General features: G+C 39.4%; 1 protein-coding gene across 30 annotated transcripts in view; it reads left to right on the plus strand.

The window, feature by feature from the left end:
* rims2a (regulating synaptic membrane exocytosis 2a) overlaps positions 1-22,269 on the plus strand; it is a 711,765-nt gene that overhangs the window by 542,172 nt on the left and 147,324 nt on the right. For all 30 annotated transcript variants that reach the window (XM_078397872.1, XM_078397861.1, XM_078397867.1 and 27 more), the window contains one exon: positions 9,488-9,594. In XM_078397872.1, coding sequence (XP_078253998.1) covers positions 9,488-9,594 — 107 coding nt within the window. The remainder of the gene's footprint in view (positions 1-9,487; positions 9,595-22,269) is intronic.

Here is a 22,269-nt window from a genome sequence, read left to right on the forward strand (position 1 = left end):
CCTTGGAACAGGCTTTCACCCCAATCATGGTATGGAAACAACTTGACAAATTAAGTTGTAACTTGCTCTTGGCATGCGTATCTGTATTCCTAATTTAGTTATTTAGACTCTGGCATTTTGGTGATAGACATTGAAGTCTTCCTGAAATATATTTAGACCCCTGCTACTCATGTTGCTCCTTCCACATGTTCAATATGGAGTACTTACTGTTGCATCAGTTGAGGGGGGAATCAAGAGGCAGTTGTTCATGTGTGATTTTTTTTTTTTTGGGTGGGATCTCATGTCTCACAATTCAATTCATTTCAATCACAATTCAATGTTGAGGACTGCCAGAGTCACCTCGTATCATTGTGTCACCACCTTTTGATGATTGAGTTATGCAAGTAGAACAGGACATATGCAAGCATTGTGATTGAAGAATATGGCACTTTGTCTGCATTCAATGCATATGATCATGTATTGATATGGAAACTTTTATTGCTCAACTCTTATTTGGAACAGGCCCCAATTTCCATCTGTTCACCAGGAGAACTTTACAAGATTTATCTGAGATGGGAAGAACCTTGCTTTTTCTGATTCAATGCCAACGCCAGTGGCACATTGGTTTAATAGTCACTTAACTTACTAGCTTTAATACAAGTAAATTGTTAGCTAGGCATTTCAAATGGCAATTTAAAGTCAACCACATTGTGAGGGTCATTGGATGGATATTGGATAACAACCTGGTGGTGACATGGTCACCAGACCAAAGACTAGCCTTTAAAAAAAAATCCAGATTATTTAAATTATTGATTTTAAGCTTGTGCTTCGTGATTGTTAGGCCTTGTTATTTCTAGATTATTAATCTTTGTAATTTAACCATGGCACCACCATTCTCAGTACACAACATTCCTTAGATCACAGCTTGAATGTTGAATAACTCCGATCACCGAATTACAGAAAAGATGGAGAGAGTTGGAAAGTGTGCAGAGCAGACTTCTGATTCTGTTCCCAGAACTGATGGTGTTTAAAATTATTTGGGATTCAGAAACAATAGATAGGATGTTTGTTATCCCTCTAAATACACAAAAGTAATAATACTATCGGCATTGCAGTATGCACTTATTATCAAGATATATTCTAGGAATTCAATTTCCATGTAACTCAATTTTTTCAGTGGGTCTAAAAGAAAAAGATGGGTACAAAAATTGTCAGCTCATTGACCTTCCTGAATGTTTGGTTTGGTTTATTTGGTTTGGTTTGATTTGGTTTGACTTCTTATTGTTGTCATGTGCATCAAGATAGAGCGAAACACCTTTTTGCATGCTATCCAATCAAATCATATCATCCATGAATGCAATCAAGCCAAACACCAGTACAACAGGCAGTGCACAGAGAAAAAAATAACCATAGTGCATATTATATAGTGTTACAACTACAGAGAAAGAGCAAATTAAAAAATATTCAATGACTGCAGGGAGGTAGGTTGGGATATTGGTACTCCACCTTTAATTTATGAGAGGTCTGTTCAGCTCTGCAGTCTAATGACGACATGTCCTGGGCATGACTTAACTGATGCACTTTCCATTCCCACCAGATTATGGGAGATCAATATTTGTCATCATATGTGCATTTTCTGTTCATTGATATTGGAGAGGAGCTGGAAACAATAATGTCTAGGAGAGCAATAGCAAAAGAATGCATCCCCTTCTCCCTGGACCTGAGGAATGGATCCAAGGAAAGATGCATTTTCAGTTAAAAACCTGCACTTCAACCTCTCACCTGCTACATCAGTTGTTCATCTTCATTTTCAAGATGCTAAGGCAATTATTTGCTGTAAGACCCATGGATATTTAGAGTGTAGGAAGGAAATGCAGATGCTGGTTTACACCGAAAATAGACGCAAAATGCTGGAGTAACCTGGTTAACCCAAAACATCACCCATTCCTTCTCTCCAGAGATGCAGCCTGTCCTGCAGAGTTACTTCAGCATTTTGTGCCTTTTTTGGATATTTGGAGTCTGTATTAGCGTTGAGCGATAACTGGTGTGTAGCTGAGAGTTGTATCTGTACTTCTACCAAGGTTACTGATGGTGGCGTCTGCACATTAACAGGGGATTAGTCTCATGAGAACTAATGGTAATACTTAAAGAAAGATTGTCAAATCCAATTTGGTGCAAACATATCAAGAAAATAGCATCTTAAAGGCTGGTAGGAACATCTTCAGCATGTAAAGTCACCGGCATTGCAGTTGTTGAACATGTAGCTCAAATTTAAATGACTATCAAAAGAATGAGAATAATTTTAAAACTATTTTTGCTAAGATGGTATTAGAATATTCCAGGCACACAATGTACAATTAATCAGGAATGTCAGTAACATTGCACACAGCCAAATTGTTTGTCTAAATGGAGTTTGCTGAAAATAAACATCAATGTAAAAATTAGGTAGAATAATAATTTCATCATGTCTTTTCACTTAATGAAACAAGAGAGCGACAGAAATTCATTTAGAATACCACTAATTTTTCCAGAGTTATCAAATGAAAATGCTTGCTTCCTCCCAGTATTTGTGTTTCGGCGGCCATTAAGCTTTCATCTCTATGGGACAGGACATGTTTATAATTGATCCTCAGGCAAGTGCTCGGGTAAAACTGACAGAAGTATGTCGTGTTCTACAAATGTGTAATTTCTTTGGGCAGATATTGTAAGGAACAACGTGAATTGCATCAGATTGTTATTTATATAAATGACTTGGAGGAAGATGTAAATGGGTCAGTCAGTAAGTTGTAGACAACACAGATGACACAGAGCTGCAAACACTGAATAAGGCTGCAAAGGGACACAGCAGGATTATAGACCAGTTACAGATATGCGTGGAGAAATGGTAGATGTGATGTTTTGCACTTTGAACGGTCAAATATAAGGGAAATGTATGCAGTTAATTGATGTCAAGAGTGAACTTGGAGTCCAAATCCATGGCCCCCTGAATGTAGCAACAAAAGTTATACAATAAGAGTATCATCGATCAGGGCATTGAGCATAAATGTCAGAAAGTTATGTTGCAGCTTTATTTTGTTTGTCCTCATTTGGAATTCTGGTTGCCCCATTACAAGTGGTCTTTAGAGAGGGTGCAGATGAGGTTTATCTGGATGCTGCCTCGATTAGAGGGTATTAGCTACAAGGGGAGGTTGGACAAACCTGGATTGTTGTTTCTGAAGTGTTGGAGGCTGACGAGAGATGTAATAAAAACATAAAATTCTGATAGATTGGATAAAGGACCCAAGGGTGGAAATGTCAAATATTAGAGGTCATAGCTTTAAGGTCACATGGAAAAAGTTTAAAGGTGATGTGCAGGGCAAGTCTTTTATACAGAGGGATAGGTGGCTTGTATGTGCCACTGGAAATGATGGTGGAAGCAGAGATGATGGTGTCTTTTAAGAAACATTTAGACAAACACTACAACAGCAACACACTTCCCGACATCTTCACCTGAGGGAGCTGTGGGAGGGTCTGCCAGTCAAGGATAGCCCTAGTCAGCCACAGCTAGAAATGCAACCACAGATGAAACATTCCCCTCTCCAAGCAGGCCAACATGAAAGCTGCACCATCATCTCTTCCAGATGGGTGGATGCCAACTACTACAGTGGTATCATAGACAGTGAAGATGGGTATCAAAAATTACAGCAGGATCTTGATCAGCCAGACATGGGTTAAGGAATGGCTAATGGTGTTTAATGCAGATAAGTGAAATGTGTTCAATTTTGGGAAGTTAAACTGGGGGGGCTTCACAGTGAATGGTAGGTGAATGATGGGTATACATAGAGTGAATGTAGGATAGTGGATCATCAAAAATAGATCAAGCAAACAGATAGTGTGGTGAAATTCTCGCATAATGAGAAGACCGGTTAACTTTGTGACTTCAATTTGTATCCTGCTACCAAAATAAATAGCATACATGTATTATTTGCACATATTTTTAAACTTTATTTTATGCTGTCCTGATTATCATTTTACAGGAGGGGGTGCAGAAGAGGTTTATCAGGATGCTGTCTGGATTAGCGGGTAAAGTTATAAGAAGAGGCTGGACAAACTTGGATTGTTTTCTTCAGAGCATTGAAGGTTGAAGGGAGACCTGATTGACGTATATATAGTTATGATAGACATAGATGGGATAGACAGTCAGAACCTTTTTTCTCAGTGTGGAAATGTTAAATACCAGTGAGAATACATTAAAGAAGAGTGGGGCATTTTTTTTTACATAGAGTGCAATTGTGCCTGGCACATGATACCAGGGGTGGTGGTAGAAGCAGATGAATATGCAGGGAATGGAGGGATATGGATCACGTGCAAGCAGAATGGATAAGTTTAATTTGACATCATGTTCAACACAATTATTGTGGGTTGAAGTGCCTGTTATTGTGTTATTGTCTCTTTTCTGGAGACTCCACCTTCAGTTTTCCCCAACCCCCACCCCACTTCCATTCCTGCCCAGATGCTGAGGACCTGTTTCATTAGGTGAATGCATCCTTGTCTCTGCAGCATGCTCTTCATAGCATTAGGGTCTCCAGCAGTGCAGTGAGGATGTCCCACCCTAAGATATTCCTGAAAGCATTGACAGCTTTCAAACTACTGTCCACTGCTTTGTTGACTAAGACAGATATAATGTATTTAAATAAAAATAAAAATTAATACTTATTCTTAAATTCTAAAAGATACTAAAAAAATATTGTCTAAAAATATTTTATAAATAATATTTCAATGCTATTTCAACTCCTTCATTAAGTTTAGGAGATCTGTGAATGATGATACATGGGTTAAAGTCTTGGATGTGTTGACATTTAAAAGGCTAAATGCCCAAACCACCCAAATTAGCCCATGAGATCTGATCTAATAACTTTTCATAAACAGTTAATGGTTCTCCATTCCCAGTCTAAAATTAATTGCTGGATGAGGGGTGATTTTATATTTCTAGCTGAATTTAGACGAGTGATATTGGGGAATGTGGGGCACTTCAAATGAAAGATTGTACTGTTATCTCACTGTCCTAATCTGGGCATGCTACCCACTGTAGGACCCATTAGTCTTTGCTCCTCGATATTGTTTTGCAACATTGCCAGATGAAAAATGGTGGTAGGTCCTAAGGAAGCATTTGACTTGTCATAGAAGGCTATGCATCAAGTCCTGGTAAATGAGATTAGTAAAGATGGGTACAGATTAGTATTGATATTCAACATGGACATGTGGGCTGAATGCCTCTATGATATATGATTTCTTATTGCCAATGCTGAGATGGTACTTTTAATTTTGTTTTTGGAAATAATTGGATTGATTGAATTATCGTTGAGACAAGCTGATGTCTGCGACAATTGACTTTTTAAAATTTAATGCATTCCACACACTTGGCTAAGTACAAAAAGGTGACACTTTTTTGCTGAAGAGTGCACATAATATCAGTAGCATATGTACGCCCCATTCTGATTCACTGCTTTGCTCACTCTGGCATTTTCTAATGCAGCATTCAGCAGATTTTTATTGTAAATTTGGCAGCTTAGTTTATGTCCTTTCACCAGTGCTCTTTAAGTAAATAACAGACCTTCCATAAAAGTTTTAATCTTGTTCCAGAAACATTCGTGCTAAAACAAATGTAAAAAGTGCCTGTGTACACTTCATTCTTCCAGCTGAAATATTTTAAACTGTTTGAATTAAATAGTACGATGATAGAGCAATTACTTGAACTAATTGATGGCTGCATCAGGTGTGGGCCACATTTAACATGGGGATGAATGTTGCTTGAATGTTGAATCCCAAAGCCTTGGGATGGAGGCTAGACATGGGGGTAAAGATGAGCGAACAATCCAAGATGATGGATTGATGAATTGATGATGATGATGGATTGATGAATCCAGAACAATCCAGAATTGGCCATGATGTTTTCAGAACCAGGAAGAACATACAGCATTACAATCATGAGGAGTGCTGTGTCATTTTTTGATACTTTTCAATAATTTATCAGTTTACTTCACTCACAATCTAAAACAGTTCATAATTGAAGGTGGTCCTCTATTTGCACAACCTCACACCAGGGATATTATGCCAACCTTGGGTGTAATTGGAATGGTTTAAGTGCCTTCTCAACCAGTTTTCTAATCCCTGGCCATGCATTCTTGATCACCTATTCTTGACCACTTACTCAGGTTTAAGTGGAATTTCTTTCCATTTAGGTTTTGTTGGCTATTACGAATGATTGTCACGTGTTATGCGTCATTAATTCTCTTACATGCTGCTATTGGATAGATGAACTTAGGGACTGCACATTTTCCCAAACGCAGTTCACATTCTCAAATGCAGGATTCTGGGGCTGTCTGTGAAAGAGAGGAAGGTGGGCCTGAGCTTTCTAGGCTTTCTATTACGAGTGTTATCATATACTTCATTTTCCTGTAGAATGTTGGCTGTCATCCAGTGGGATTTAGAGAGATTTTTGCCTTCTGAGATTCCTGGCCAGTGATGAAGCTTGCAGTTTTACTTAAATTTTCCATCCACTTCAGTGAACAGAAAGCTTTTCTAGAAAACTCTGCACCACATTTTTGTCCATGAAAATAAATAACCATATCTTCTGCTGCAGCTGTATTGTGTCGAGAAAAGTAGAACAAAATCTTTCTTAAAATATCTTATTGGATTCTGATAAATCCTCCAATTAACTACTTGAATATTTGAAACTGGAACTCTGATCTTGTAAACTCTGTGGTATTTATTTAGCTTGCTATATTGACATCTTAGGGTCCATTTCCTTGAACTTTACTACATAAGGATCAAAGGGTCATACAAAAAAGCTGAAGATTTGTTTCATTAGAAGTCCATTCCTCTGAATGTTAGCATGGAGCCTAAGTAATATTTGCAGAGCAGAATTTGAGGCTATTTCACTCTTATGATGCTTCTCTGTTGCTAGGTGCTGTATGTCTACAAATTCTTATTCGTAATTTCAATTCCAGTACTTCATTGGAACACCCATGTTACCAGATGTCCCACATTGGGCTTCTGGACCAACAATAAAACAGGAAATAAATTCTTCCAGGATCAATAATTATGATTTGGCTCCAGTGCCAGTGCAGAAATGTTATAGCTGGGGATCTTCAGAGAGTTTCAAAAAGATTGTTCCTCCACTGAAAGACTCCACAATTGAGCGAATGAGTAAAAAATGAGCTTTGACGTCAATGCACAATGGGCAGAAGTCTAGACAAAATATGTGACCTTTTCCTTTTGGTATGGGAAGTGGCAATCAGAAAATACTCAAGAGCTGCCTCCACTGGAATGTAAAGGGGCATTGTAAAATGTGCAGAATTTTAGCATTATTATCTCTCCCTTCATCGCAACTCCACCATATTTGGGTTCCCTAATCAGAAATCTCCCTTTCTGCCCAGTCCAAGTCTAGGAATTCTGATTTAAATCTTACGTGGTCACAAAATGTCGGAATCCATCTAGCTAAAGTCTATTGAATCCAATTACTGAATCCATATACCCTATAATGTTACCTTTTCTTGCTCATCTACATGTAAAGTTTCCTCTGGGTTTAGATTATAAATATTTTCACAATCCAAAGGAACACATTTGAAACCAACAGAAAAAATAGTCAGTTTTCAAAACACCCGCGCACACATACATGCACACAAAAAAACAAAAACAATAATAATGCAATAATATCAATAATAGTCTATGTAGTTCAGAGCTTATTTGAGTTTATACTGTTTAATAGCCAAATGGCTGAAGGGAAGAAGCTGGGCCTGAACCTGAACATTATAGTTTTCAGGATCCTGAACCTTCTTCCCGATGGCAGGGATGAAATGAGTGTGTGGCCAAGGTGATGTGGGTCTCTGATTATGCTGGCTGCCTTTTGGAGGCAGCGATTCTATTAAATCCCTTCGATGATGGGGAGGTTCACAACTTTTTGCAGTCTTCTTCGCTACTGGCCATTCGAGTTGCCAAACCAGGCCGTGATGCAACCAGTCAATAAGCTCTCTTCTGTACACCTGTAGAACAGGACATACCAGGTAGAATTATACAAAATATCCTGTGAGTCGAGTATTGAACCTCAATGATAAATGCCATAATTTACCTTTAAGGTTAATGTTCTTAGTTTAGCATGGTGAGCCAGTTACACTTCATTGCAGCAGTAACTTTGTTTTGTGTTGCCAAGCAATGGTGAAAAAGATAGCTTGCTTTTAATGGCTTTCTTTGAAAAGTTTACCTGGCGACAGCTTGGATCAATAATTATACGTTTATATATAGCACTTAATTCAACACTGATTCTGCATGTGCATTTAGTAAAGCTCTTTAAAATGGTATGCCGCTGACACAGGGTTATAGATATGGCACATTGCTTAGAGAAGAAATTAGATGCAGTCAAGGTGGAACAGGAAATAAGATTGGAGCCTACTTCTATTACCTTTTGTGAATCAAAGAAACATTTTGAAATGAGAGGTCACATTTATTCTTCTGCCCGTCACCTCTCTACTGTGCCAACAGCTTGATGTAGAAGTGCAGATGGTGGGACTGGCAAGATTCCAATCTTTCTTTAAACAAAACAAATGAATGTATGATTGCAACAACAGTAAAATAAGCTGATCTATAAAGTAGATACGAGGAACATCAGATGCTGGAAACTTGAACAAAAAACACAAAATGCTGGAGTAATTCAGCCTGAAGTTTGAAGAAGTATCCTGAGCAAAATGTTTTTAGTTTAGTTTATCATTGGCACATGTACTAAGGTACAGTGAAAAGCTTTTGATTGTGTGCCATCCAGTCAAGATCACACTGAGTCCTGCTATGTAGACAGGGTAGCAGCTTTGATTGTGGTCACAGTCCTGATTGTTTAGTTGTTCTCTGGAAGTGCTGTGGATAGACAGGAAGGAATAATTATCCCACTATAGTCCTGGCACGGCAATGTTACCTTTTGAGTCTTTGTGTCATTGTCCCGTCCCCCCACCATTATTTCTCCAGAATTTAAGAGATTCATGTTTTTAGAGAGACAGAGTAATTTTAATTCAATATCCAGCTCACGATCCAGTATTAACTGTGGGAATCACCTTTTGGTTTGAAGGAAAAAAATTCTGAGCCAAATAGATTTGAGAGGTGGAAATTAGTTTACAAAACCCATGAAAGACATGCAATAATAAAAACTGTTTTTTTATTTTTGGAATTTAATTCGAATGATAGAAGAATTTCTGGAATGCATTTCAGAACAATGCATTTAGGTTGTGCAATTGAGGATGAATTACTGATTGTGAATGATCAGCCATGATCACATTGAATGTCGGTGCTGGCTCGAAGGGCCGAATGGCCTACTCCTGCACCTATTGTCTATTGTCTATTGCCCCAGTATCTTGTCCCATTCGAAATCAATTTTCATCTGAAACATGGTATTACTTTTTTTACATTTGCCAAGGCTAATGAAGGAACAAAGGGATAACTGCCAATTCCACATTGACTGTTTAAATTGGATCTTTTTCCATAGGTGCAGTGGATATGGAAGAAAGAACTCGCCAAATGAAAATGAAAATGAACAAGTACAAGCAGGTAGCAGCATCAGATTCCAGGCTGGAACAGGAATATCATTCTAAGGCAAGTGTAAAATGAGATCTTTCCTCAGCTTTTGTAAAAGACAAAGCAAAAATATGCTAATTTTCAAATAACCTGTAGCTTTACTTTAGACAGCATGAATAGTTTATCAAAATAACAGCAAGAATTGTTGAAATAATCAACAGATCAGATAGCATCTATGGAGAAAGAGACAAAATAAACATTTCAGCTTTTTGACATTTTAAAAGACTAACTTGCAGAAGTTCAAGAAGTAAAGAAGAAGTACATTAATAAACAATGAGGAAGCTGAGGAAATAATAAAACTAAAGTCATGAGTGATTAAATGACAAATGGCTCGGATGTACAGGGTGAAAAACAATGGAAATGGAGCAGGGAAAAAATATGGGACCTTAGTTCCTGCTGCCTGGAAAAAATCGGAGTAGCGATCAGGATGTGAAATTGTGGAACACAGTGTTGAGTTCAATATGCCTTAAAGTAGGTTATCAAATGCTAGGTGGAATTCCATAAATTTCTGACAGAGCAGAATAAGATGCAAGAAAGTGGGAATGGAGATTAGAAGTGACAAACTATCAGAACCTTCAGATCATGGGAGGATTGTGGAAAGAGATTTAGAAGTGGGCCAGAAGTAGCAGGGGAACAGTTTCTCTGCAATGCATGGAGGAAGGGAAGATGTTTCAGTTATGCTCTAGCACTGCTGAAGGTGGTGGAATAGGTGAAGAGTAACCTTGAATCTAAAGGCAATTGGAGTGAAAGATTGACATATGTATGGATGTAGTGAATGTGATTGAGGAGCTAGGATTTATTTATTTTTTGTATTCCTTCCCGGGCCTCTATCTCTAACCTCCAGCTCTCCTGGTCTCAATCTGCAAAATCAGCAGAGCAAGTGCTGAACCTGGAATTTCTTGTTCATGTGACATAGTACCCTGTTATATTCCTTTTATAACTGTTCATTAAATCGTAGAAACCAACAGTGCAGGAATAGACAATTTGGCCAGTTGTGCCTCTGTTGGCTCTTTGAAAGAGCGGACTTGTTCTATGTTGCATTCATGTTATTGTGTATGTTCCTCATATTTAAATACCTATCCATTTCCACTTTTACAATTATTTATAGTCAGTTTCTAAAATCTTTTTTTTTTAATAGAGTGTTCCAGATCCACTGAGTAAAAACGTCTCTGAATATATAATTTCTGGTTATGGACTGACTCACCAAAGAGAATTTGTTTTCACTACCAATTAGTCATCTGAAAATCTCCTTTGGATCACCCTTGAATAGTCTTAAATTTTCAAACACAGACGGAAAATCCTGGAAGAACTCAGCTGTCATGCAGCATCTGTGGAAAGAGAAAATAGTCACCAATGTTTCAAGTCATTTCCGAACTCTTCACTTCTCCAAATTTCATATTTCCAAATTCTCCACTACCTCAAGAACTTCATCCTTGTTATTATCCCGATGAACCTGCTTGGCACTTTTTCTAAAGCCTTTTCTGAAATATGGTCACTGGAATTGTGCATCATACTCAAGCTGAGGCTTGTATATTAGTGCTGTTCGTAAACCCACCCAACCTATATGCTTTTACAATTATTTTGTCAACATGCAGTATCACATTTAAGTATCCCCATTGGACACCTATTCTTTAAAAGCATGCAGAAACAAGGAACTACAGATGCTGGTTTATACCAAAGGTAGACACCAAGTGCTGGAGTAACTCAGTCGGTCAGGCAGCATCTCTGCAGTAAAAGGATAGGTGATGTTTCAAGTCAGGACCCTTCTTTAGACTTTGGGTCCCAATTCAAAATATCACCCATCCTTTTTCTCCAGAGATGTTGCCTGACCCACTAAGTTGCTCCAGCACTCTGTGTCTATCTTTAAAACCATACATTTTGTTGAATACAGCTTTTCCAAATTAGTCTTACCAAAGTGCATATTTTGCATGACTCTCCATTGAAAACATCTTCCATGCATCGAGTTGATGTCACTGGTTTTCAGATGAGGGGACAGGTTCCCCTGAATTGGGCACAATAACATTAGGACCGCATTACCAAATGATGCTAACAAGTAATTATTATTTATAATTAATATGGAGAATTAGATGAGGATCTGGATCTCAGCAAAAATTATTTGGGAACTGCTGCTCATTGTCTTTCTGAAGCTTAACTATCTACATCACCATTGACATCTAGAAAAGTTCCATATCATTTCAAGTCTTTATATCACTCTCCCTTCCCTGACTACACTGCGTCCTTTAATTGTCTGAAGAAGGAGTCTGAAGAATGGTCACGACCCGAAACATCACCCATTCCTTCTCTCCAGAGATGTTGCCTGAGTTACTCCAGCATTTTGTATCTACCTTATGCTAAGTCCTTGTTAGCTGGCATGGACTTTGATTGCCATCTGCAGGACCATACACTTTTGGCATATTACTGGAAGTTTTGAGAAATATAATGCATTCCTCCAGAGCCCTCTACTTTGGTATGTGGTGAATTTGGATAATCATGAGATGGATTGTATTTGATGTATTATGTTGGCAAGAAGTGAAATATCTGGTGTGTGGCTAGAGACCACGTCAGGATTGGGAACACCGGCGAATCGCAATACAGATAGTTTTACAGCCAGAGCTGGTGCCAAGACAAACTAATCTCCTCTGCCAGAACACGATCCACATCCCTCCCTTCCATGCATATCTAAAAGACTCTTAAATGGTGAATCTAGGGTCTCGCTAACAACTGCTTTTAAATCTAATGCGTTGCTCCCCCACTCAGCTGCTCTCTCAGCAGTGAAGCTAACTAAATTATTTTTCAATGAGGGTTAAATGATTATGGTGATGCTGTTTCTAAGTTTAAGTCACAGTGTCATTGAGAGATGCAGCATAGAGAAAGGCTCTTTGGCCAACCATTAACCATTAATTCAACATTGGTTACTTTTTAAAATTCTCCACACATTCTTATCAACTTGCTCCAGATTCTATCAGTCAATAACCATAGATGCCTTCTATCTCAACCACATAAGAAACCAACAATATAATATTTCTGTCTATTACTATCCTGTCCAAAACCTATCTCTCCTAGTGTAAGCTTCGGTTTTATACTTTATTTTACTGATTCACACTGAAACTTAAACCAAAATTTCCCATTAACTCTGTTATCGGCCATATTATTCTCTGGTTTACAGATACAGCATGGAAACAGGCCCTTCATCCCACCGAGTCCACACTGACCATTGATCACCTGCTCACACTACTTCTACGTTATCCCACTTTCTCATCCACTCCCTACACACTAGAACCAATGTACAGAGGCCGATTAATCTACAAACCCAAACGTTATGGATGTGGGAGGAAACGGGTGCATCCAAAGGAAGCCCACATGGTCACCAAGAGAAAGTGCAAATGCACTACAGGCAGCCCCAGCCAGGATCGAACCCCAACCTGTTGAGCTGTGAGGTAGCAGCTCTAGCAACTGCACCACTTATAGTTTGCCTATTTAAGAGTTCAGTTTAATGATGTCTGCTAATCTTTTCTCATAAACTTGCTTTCTAACCTTCATTAATTTTTTTTATTCTGTCTTGTACGTACAATTTTTCTTTGTTTTTCTGAACCTTCATACAGATTTTTGTCATGAGCCTCCTTTTTCTATTATTAATTTTGCTTCTGGTTATCCAGAATGCTTTGGTGCTGATTGCATTACCTTTGCCGTACAAAGGAATCTGTCTGAACATTATTTTCCCTGAGTGGCCTCCACTGCTCCACTTTACTTGGCCTTGCATTACTCTTTTCCCAGTTTGCCTTTGATGGCTCTGTACTTAAATCATTCACTTTAGTTCTTGACAGTTTCTGGTCTCTTTATATAATTAATTTAAACTGGATTATGCTGTATTCACTGTTAGCTGGATGGCCTCTGACTGCAACACGCTCTAATGGCCCCATTGCATATAATTGAAATAATTTTCCTGTACATGGATCAGAAATTCATTTCCTTTCCCTTTCCAAGTCTTATTTAATTCATGACTGCAAGTGCAAGCACATCATAATTCCATGTATCAATATTGCTGACACCTTTCATTAATAACACCAAGACATAGTAAAATTTAGTGCCTCTGTCATCACATGTATTATAAATCTTCATCCAATCCCTGAAACACAACTTTTTTTCTCTGATTCCATTTGTGTTCCTTTCTGGATTTCCATGCCGTTGAACCATGGTCTGCTGTGCGTGCTCAGGTGGACATTAAGAGAAGAACATTTTAATGGTGCATAGACTAACACATTTTTCCTCAAACAGCACCTCTATATAACGGGTATCCACTGATGTTTGTAGGACCTAACATCATTAGGGGTGGCATGGTGGTGCAGCAGTAGAGTTGCTGCCTTACAGCACTTACAGCGCCAGAGGCTCGGGTTCGACCCTGACTATGGGTGCTGTCTGTACGTAGTTTGTACATTCTCCCCGTGACCGCATGGGTTTTCTCTGAGATCTTCGGTTTCCTCTCACACTCCAAAGAAGTACCGGTTTGTAGGTTAATTGGCGTGGTATGAATGTTAAAAAATTGTCCCTAGTGTGTAGGATAGTGTTAATGTGCGGGGATCACTGGTTGGTGCAGACTCGGTGTGCCGAATGGCCTGTTTCCGTGCTGTAGCTCTAAACTAAGCTAAACTAAACATCCAAACAGAGATAACACCTACCCTGTATTGCTCCAAAGAGCAAGCTATCTGTTTGGTGCACATATATTGGTCTGTACGTAGTTTGTACGTTCTTCCCGTGACCGCATGGGTTTTCTCCGAGATCTTCGGTTTCCTCACACACTTCAAAGACGTACAGGTCTGTAGGTTAATTGGCTTGGTAAATGTAAAAAATGTCCCTAGTGGGTATAGGATAATGTTAATGTGCAGCGATCGCTGGCCGGCATGGACCCGGTGGGCCAAAGGGCCTGTTTCCGCGCTGTATCTCTAAACTAAACTAAATATATCTAGTCCCCGACATTGCCCGCATACCATTCCCAGGTTATGTTCACAGATCCTAAATCGACTGATATTTGACAACGTTGTGACTAGATTAAGCAAACTAGTATTTTTCCAAGAAATAATAAAATAAAACGGCAGATGCTGGAAGTCCAAAATAAAAACAGGATTAATGGTTCAGGACAAAGACGCTTTGTCAGAACATTCTGAATGAGGGTGTTTAATCTGAAATGTTTACTCTATTAAATGTTATCTAGACACAGTTGACCCTGTTTCGTTCCTTGTAGGATTACTTTTTTCCTGTGCAAAGAGACTTTGAATTACATTTATTGAGAGCAGAATGTATATTGCTTGCTATTTTAGTGGAAGAAAATGTGAAGAATGAAGGAAATACTTAGTGCAAGTATAGAGACCCTGAAAAGCACTCTTGAAAAGAATGCACAGCACTAAGTATTACAGTGATGGAAGACTAAATGCGAGGGTTTGCATCATTTCAGCCAACAGCTTTCATTGTTTAGCAACACAAACAGCTTTTCAGGTGACTTGACCGTACCTTAGTGCGGAGAAATTGGAAAGCTTTACTGGTTTAAATTGGTGGTCACGGTATTACAAAAGGAGGAGTCCGACATTGTAAAACTAATTGTAATCAGCCAGTCATGCAGAGCATAGAACATGGAACTGTATAGCACAGCACAGAAACAGACCCTTCAGCCCACAATGTCCATGCTGAACATGATCCCAAGTTGAACAAATTCTTCTCTGCCAGCACATGGTCCATATCTGTCTTCTCTCTGCATATCCGTGCACCTAGCTAAAAGCCTCTTAAATGCCACTATTGTATCCGCTTCCACGAGCACTCCTGGAAGTGCGTTCCAGGCACCGTCCTTTATCCTTGAACAGTCCTTCCTTCTCCCTGGTTACTCTTTTGTTTTTGATGTGCACATAAAAATCCTTGGGCTTTTCTTTAATCCAATTCACCGATGACATTGCATGATGCTTTTTGACCCTTCTAATTTCTTGTTTGAGTTTTTCTTGCTTGCTTTATTTCATCTTTCTAAACCTTACATGTGCCATCTTTTTTATTTCCAAATTTACAACCTTTTTGGTCAACCAAGGTTCCATTACCTTGCCTTGCCAAGTAAAGCAGAATAGATTGACTCATTGAATAATCTATTCTGAATTGAATCCTAATCTGGCGCTTTAACAAATTCAGTTGTACTACTGATGTTGGTAGAATACACCATTCACCAACACATTGGGTCACCTGTTAGTGATGAAGTAGCCGACTGGAAACCAGATGTATTCTGTTGTCTGCAAAAGAATAACAAGATATTGGTTCTCTTGTGTCATCAAAGCAACAACTAGTGATCTGTGAGAGCTATTTGTGCCTCAGAAACCAGGAAATAAAAAAGCAAAAGACTGCAAATTTGGATTTAAAATAAAAGAAAAACATTTTGTAAACAGCAGATTGAGCTGTATTTCTGGAAAGACACTTTGTCAGAATTAGGAAACAAATAAAAAATAGTCATTTTTAAATTGCAGAGAAGATTGGAGGGAAGGGCAAAGGGAATATGGTTGCTTGGGTGTGCCAGAGTTGCCTTGGAGATACGCACCATCTACAGTTTACCCCCACAGCAACCCTAATCTCATCTTATCAGAGATATTCTATTTTGCCCTTTCCATTTCTCTCCTCCCTCCTCTGCAAAAGTTGTATTCTCTCTTTCCATGTTCCATCAACTGCCTGCAGCTTAAACTCATGAATGCTTTCCACTCTTCCATTTTTGTAGGAGGCTCTCAGTACTTTTAAGTACTGATAGATTATCTGCTTTAGGCTCAACAAAGCAGAATTGTTAGAGATAAACCGTACAAATTGCACAACTTGGGCTGTTTTGCAAGCTGCCAGCTGGTAGGATAGACAAAAATGGCCATATTACAGAGTAGCCTTGGAACCATCGAACAATGATAAAAGGAATTCCTAACATAAAACAAGGAAAAGGAAGAATTTCTAAAGTGTGTTCAGGAGAACTTTCTCAATCAATATATTCCTGACACATCAAACATAGAAACAGGGAACAAATCATGTCAATTTTTTTGTATTCAGCTGCATTGTGAATGACTGTAAACATAGAAAATAGGTGCAGGAGGAGGCCATTTGGCCCTTCGAGCCAGCACTGCCATTCATTGTGATCATGGCTGATCATCCACAATCATTAACTGGTGCCTGCCTTCTTCCCATATCCCTTGATTCCACTAGCCCCTAGAGCTCTATCTAACTCTCTTTTAAATTCATCCAGTGAATTGGCCTCCACTGCCTTCTGTGGCAGAGAATTCCACAAATTCACAATTCTCTGGGTGAAAAAGTTTCTTCTCACCTAAGTTTTAAATGACCTCTCCTTTATTCATAGACTGTGTCCCCTAGTTCTGGACTACCCCAACATTGGGAACATTTTCCCTGCATCTAGCTTGTCCAGTCGTTTTATAATTTTATAAGTCTCTATAAGATCCCCACTCATCGTTCTAAACGCCATGAATACAAGCCCAGTCTTTCAAATCTTTCCTCGTATGACAGTCCCTCCATCCCAGGAATTAACCTTGTGAACCTATGCTGCACTGCCTCAATAGCAAGGACTTCCTTCCTCAAATTAGGAGACCAAAACTGCACGTAATACTCCAGATCTGGTCGCACCAGTGCCCTATGCAACTGCAGAAGGACATCTTTGTTCCTATACTCAAATCCTCTCGTTATGAAGGCCAACATGCCATTAGCTTTCTTCACTGCCTGCTGTATGCACGCTTACTTTCATTGACTGGTGAACAAGGACACCAAGGTCTCGTTGCACTTCCCTTTTACCTAATCTGAGACCATTGAGATAATAATCTGCCTCCTTGTTTTTGCTTCCAAAGTGGATGACCTCACATTTATCTACATTACACTGCATCTGCCATGCATCGGCCCACCCACTCAACCTATCCAAGTCACCCTGCAACCTACGAACATCATCTTCGCAGTTTACACTGCCAACCAGCTTTGCGTCATCTGCAAACTTGCTAGTGTTACTTCTAATTCCTTCATCCAAATCATTAATATAATTTGTAAATAGTTGCAGCCCCAGCACCAAGCCTTGCGGCCCTCCACTTGCCACTGCCTGCCATTCTGAAAAGGACCCATTTATTCCTACTCTTTGCTTCCTGTCTGCCAACCAATTCTCTATCCATGTCAATACCCTACCCCCAATACCATGTGCTCTCATTTTGCTCACCAATCTCCTGTGTGGGACCTTATCAAAGGCTTTCTGAAAGTCTAGATACATTACATTCACTGGCTCCCCTTCATCCATTTTACTTGTCACATCCTCAAAAAATTCCAGAAGATTAGACAAGCAGGATTTCCCCTTCATAAATCCATGCTGACTTGGACCAATCTTTTTACCGCTATCCAAATGCGCCGTTATTACCTCTTTAATAATTGACTCCAGCATCTTCCCCACCACCAGCGTCAGGCTAACTGGTCTATAATTCCCCGTTTTCTCTCTCACTCCTTTCTTGAAAAGTGGGATAACATTAGCTACACTCCAATCCACAGAAACTGATCCTGAATCTATTGAACATTGGAAAATGATCACCAATTTGTCCACGATTTCTAGGGCCACCTCCTTGAGTACCCTGGGATGCAGACCATCAGGTCCTGGGGATTTATCAGCCTTCAGTCCCATCAGTCTACCCAATACTATTTCTCGCCTAATGCAAATTTATTTCAGTTCCTCTGTCTCCCTAGATCCTCTGTTCTCTAGTACATATGGGAGATTGTTTGTGTCTTCCTTAGTGAAGACAGATCTGAAGTACCTGTTCAACTCTTGGGACCCACATTTGTCTTTACTAATCTTTTTCTCTTAACATACCTAAAGAAGCTTTTACTGTCCTTCTTTATATTCTTGGCCAGCTTCGCTTCGTACCCCATCTTTTCAGCCCAGATTGCCCTTTTTGCTACCTTCTGTTGTCCTTTGAAAGTTGCCCAATCCTCTGGCTTCCCGCTACTCTTTGCTCTGTTATACATCTTTTCTTGTAGTTTTATTCCATCTCTAACTTCCCTTGTCAGCCACGGTTGCCAGTTACTCCCCTTAGAATTATGTATTATTGGGGTGATGTTTTTTTTCATGTAGAACAATGAATATAGTATCATTAGATTTAAAGTTGGTTGTTGAAAATTATGAGAAACAATCTGGGGTAGGAGTACTTCAGTGACTTCTAAATAGATCACTTGTGGAAATTGGAAACAGTGATCGATAGGCAAAATCAGAATTGTACAACAGACGATCTTTACAATGAGTAATACTCCAGGTGCGGTCTCACCAGGGCCCTGTGCAACTGCAGTAGGACCTCCTTGCTCCTATACTCAAATCCTCTGACTATGAAGCCCAACATGCCATTTGCTTTCTTCAAGAAAACAAAGAGTAAATGTCAGCCTCCAGGAAGGCCATGTTTATGACGGCAAGGGGGATGCTAATCAAGATTTGTTCTGGATTGTATCAACATTCAATGTTTTAGAGCAGGGCTGATCTGAGCAAGAAGTACTTCATCGCAAAGCTGACTTGCTGTTTGTATACGATGAAAAATCTCTGAGATGTTAGGAGGGGAGTCATTTAATGTAAGGACCTCAGCATCTAATCTGTTCTTGTACCACTTGTAATTATATGTCTTGTTCAGTCATGGTCCTAATGGGTGATGAACCATAGGACGATGATGGTGAGGGATCTGATGAAAGTAATGACATTGAACAGCAGATGTAATTATTGGACTACATTGATGGATGTGGTCATTGCCTGGCACTTGTCTGGCACAAATGTTATTTGCTGCTAATAGGTGTCTAACATAATGTTAACTGCTGAATACAGGTTGATGCCAGTAGTGTATTTGAAAGAATTGGATGTAGACAGAGTCACTTCTGGTATATTATTTGAAATTTTTGCTGGAATGTTGTCCAGTCTTGTTGTCTTTTCTGTGTCCTCTCTCTTTAGCTGTACTTCATATAGAATAAGTTGAATTTGCCGGAAACCAATTTAGTGGGAATTTGGAAAGAAGTAGAAATGTATTATCCACTCTGGCTGAAGATGGTTTTATATGCGAAGCTGGACATAAAATGCTGGAGTAACTCAGTGGGTCAGGCAGCATCTCGGGAGACATTTTGGGTCGAGACCCTTCTTCTGACTGATGTTAGGGGAGGGGTTGGGACAAAGATAGAATGTAGTCGGAGACAGGAAGACTAGTGGGAGAACTGGGAAGGGGGAGGGAATAGAGAGGGAAAGCAGGGACTATCTGAAGTTAGAGAAGTCAACGTTCATACCGCTGGGGTGTAAACCAGCGAAATATGAGGTGCTGCTCCTCCAATTTGCACTGGGCCTCACTCTGACAATGGAGGAGGCTCAGGACACAAAGGTCAGATTGGGAATGGGAGGGGGAGTTGTTGAGCCACTGGGAGATCAGGTAGGTTAAGACGGACTGAGCGGTGGTGTTCAGTGAAACGATCGCCGTGCCTGTGCATGGTCTCGCCGATGTGGAGTAGTTGACACCTGGAACAGCAGATGCAGTAGATTTTATATGGTTTTATATGCTTCAGTCGTAATCATGATTATTCATTGAGCACGTGGAAGTTCATCTTCCAATAGCTATGTAGAAGACGATCTCCATTCAGGGCCAGATATGGTAGAACTTCTAAACTTTGATCTGGTATATTGATTTAGAGATTACATGGGTCTGTCTGTTGTATGGTTTTATTGTTTGGCGCATATGTAATCCAGGTTTGCAAACATGGCATCTGCTCCTGTCATGCCCATCTTCACTCTCCATTAAGCCTGATCATAGTACAAGGGAGGTATCTGAGATCTATGCTGCATGGTGAAAAAAGAAATAAGCAGAAGTTCTTGAAAGACCATCTATACTTAACAGAAGGTACACCACCAAAACTTAATAGGATACATCCTAGATTGCTGAGGAATGTAAGGAAATATATTGCAGATACAGAGTTCGGTCTTCACAGAGGTGCTGCAAGAGGAATGGTGAATAATAAATTTCTTACCCCTTAATACAAGTGGAAGAAAAAATATAGAAACTACTGCCCAGTCAATTTAGTTTAAATATCTGGGAAGCTTTTAAAAGCAGTGATCTGGAATAAAATGAACAGTCATCTAGCCATGAATGGTTTAATTATTGGATGTCACCACAGACTTGCAGCAAAATAGAGAGAATGAATAAGGACATTGCTGCTGATATCGCATATTTGGGTTTCCATCTGGCGTTTGTTGAAGTACCATCAAATTTTCAGTATTGCTTTTCAACAAGCTGAATAAATTACTTGAATATAAATTTATTCCTTCCTCCATATGCCTCTTTCTTTCCATCTATTTCTTTACTTTTCTTTCTCATTTTCTCTTTTCCTTTCTTTTGAATCAAATCCCCTAGTGAACACATCGTACTTCGAATCCTAATGGATTTCTTGGTGCGTAACCTTCCTTGATGGGTACTGGTTATCTTCTTCCCCATAAGGGAAGCATTTTCTCAACAACTCTCTATCAAAACCTTTCTTCATTTTAAAGTTCTCTGCCACGTTATTTGTTAGTCTTTTCTCAAGCAAGTTGACCAGCATTTTATCGCTTCGAGTAAGGTGGCGTAGCGGTAGAGTTGCTGCCTTGCAGCGAATGCAGTGCCGGAGACCCAGGTTCGATCCCGACTACCGGTGCTGCCTGTATGGAGTTTGTATGTTCTCCCCGTGACCTGCATGGGTTTTCTCTGAGATCTTCGGTTTCCTCCCACACTCCAAATATGTAAAGGTATGTAGGTAAATTGGCTTGGTAAATGTAAAAGTTGTCCCTAGGGTGTGTAGGACAGTGTTAATATGTGGGGATCGCTGGTCGGCGTGGACCCAGTGGGCCGAAGGTCCCGTTTCTGCGCTGTATCTCGAAACTAAACTAAGGTAACACTTTCTGTATCTGGCACCACTGGGAACCCATTTGCTCAGGTCAAAAACAGAATCTCTTTATTTTCCAGTTAAAATTTCTTATACGTGCTTATATCCCTACATAGCCTCATTCCTCCATACTTTAGCAACTCCTCAGCTCTAAAACCATTTGGGAGCTCTCAATTCTTTTAACTTTTACCTCTTGTGTATCACCAGTTCCTTTGGCATAAAATGACTTGAAATCCTTTTATAAAACATCAGAAGGAGTGCAAAACCTTTCATTTATACAGTATTTATCATGTGAAACATGACAATATGGATGCAAAACCAAGAAGAGAAAGATTAGAATGGTCACTAAAGGATTAATCATTAGTCCACCTTTGATAATTGAGTCAGTAACTGCCTAGGGATTAGGAAATTAAATTTTCTTGCTCCTTCCTGTTCAACTCACCACTTCCATTTCACTGGAAGACACTGCAACAAATATATGTCTCTGCCGATTTACTCATTTAAGGGATTACCCACCTCTCTGTGTATTTCCTTTTTGGTCTGTCATTGATATATGTCTGATCATGCTTCAGAGCAGCATTTTGGATAATTTAATAGAGTTGCTAATTAAATGGGGTTTTTTTTACTGTTAAAGTTGCTAATTAAATGATCCTACCACTAAAATGCTATTCTAGATCATTGTCACGTGTCCAAGAGTGGAAGAGGAGCACACGACTGTCTGTCCATAAGGCAGGCATACAACTAAACTGAGTCTGACATGGAACATCCCCGATTGTTCCT

Source organism: Rhinoraja longicauda, chromosome 4, assembly GCF_053455715.1.
Source record: "Rhinoraja longicauda isolate Sanriku21f chromosome 4, sRhiLon1.1, whole genome shotgun sequence".
Classification (NCBI taxonomy): Eukaryota; Metazoa; Chordata; class Chondrichthyes; order Rajiformes; family Arhynchobatidae; genus Rhinoraja; species Rhinoraja longicauda.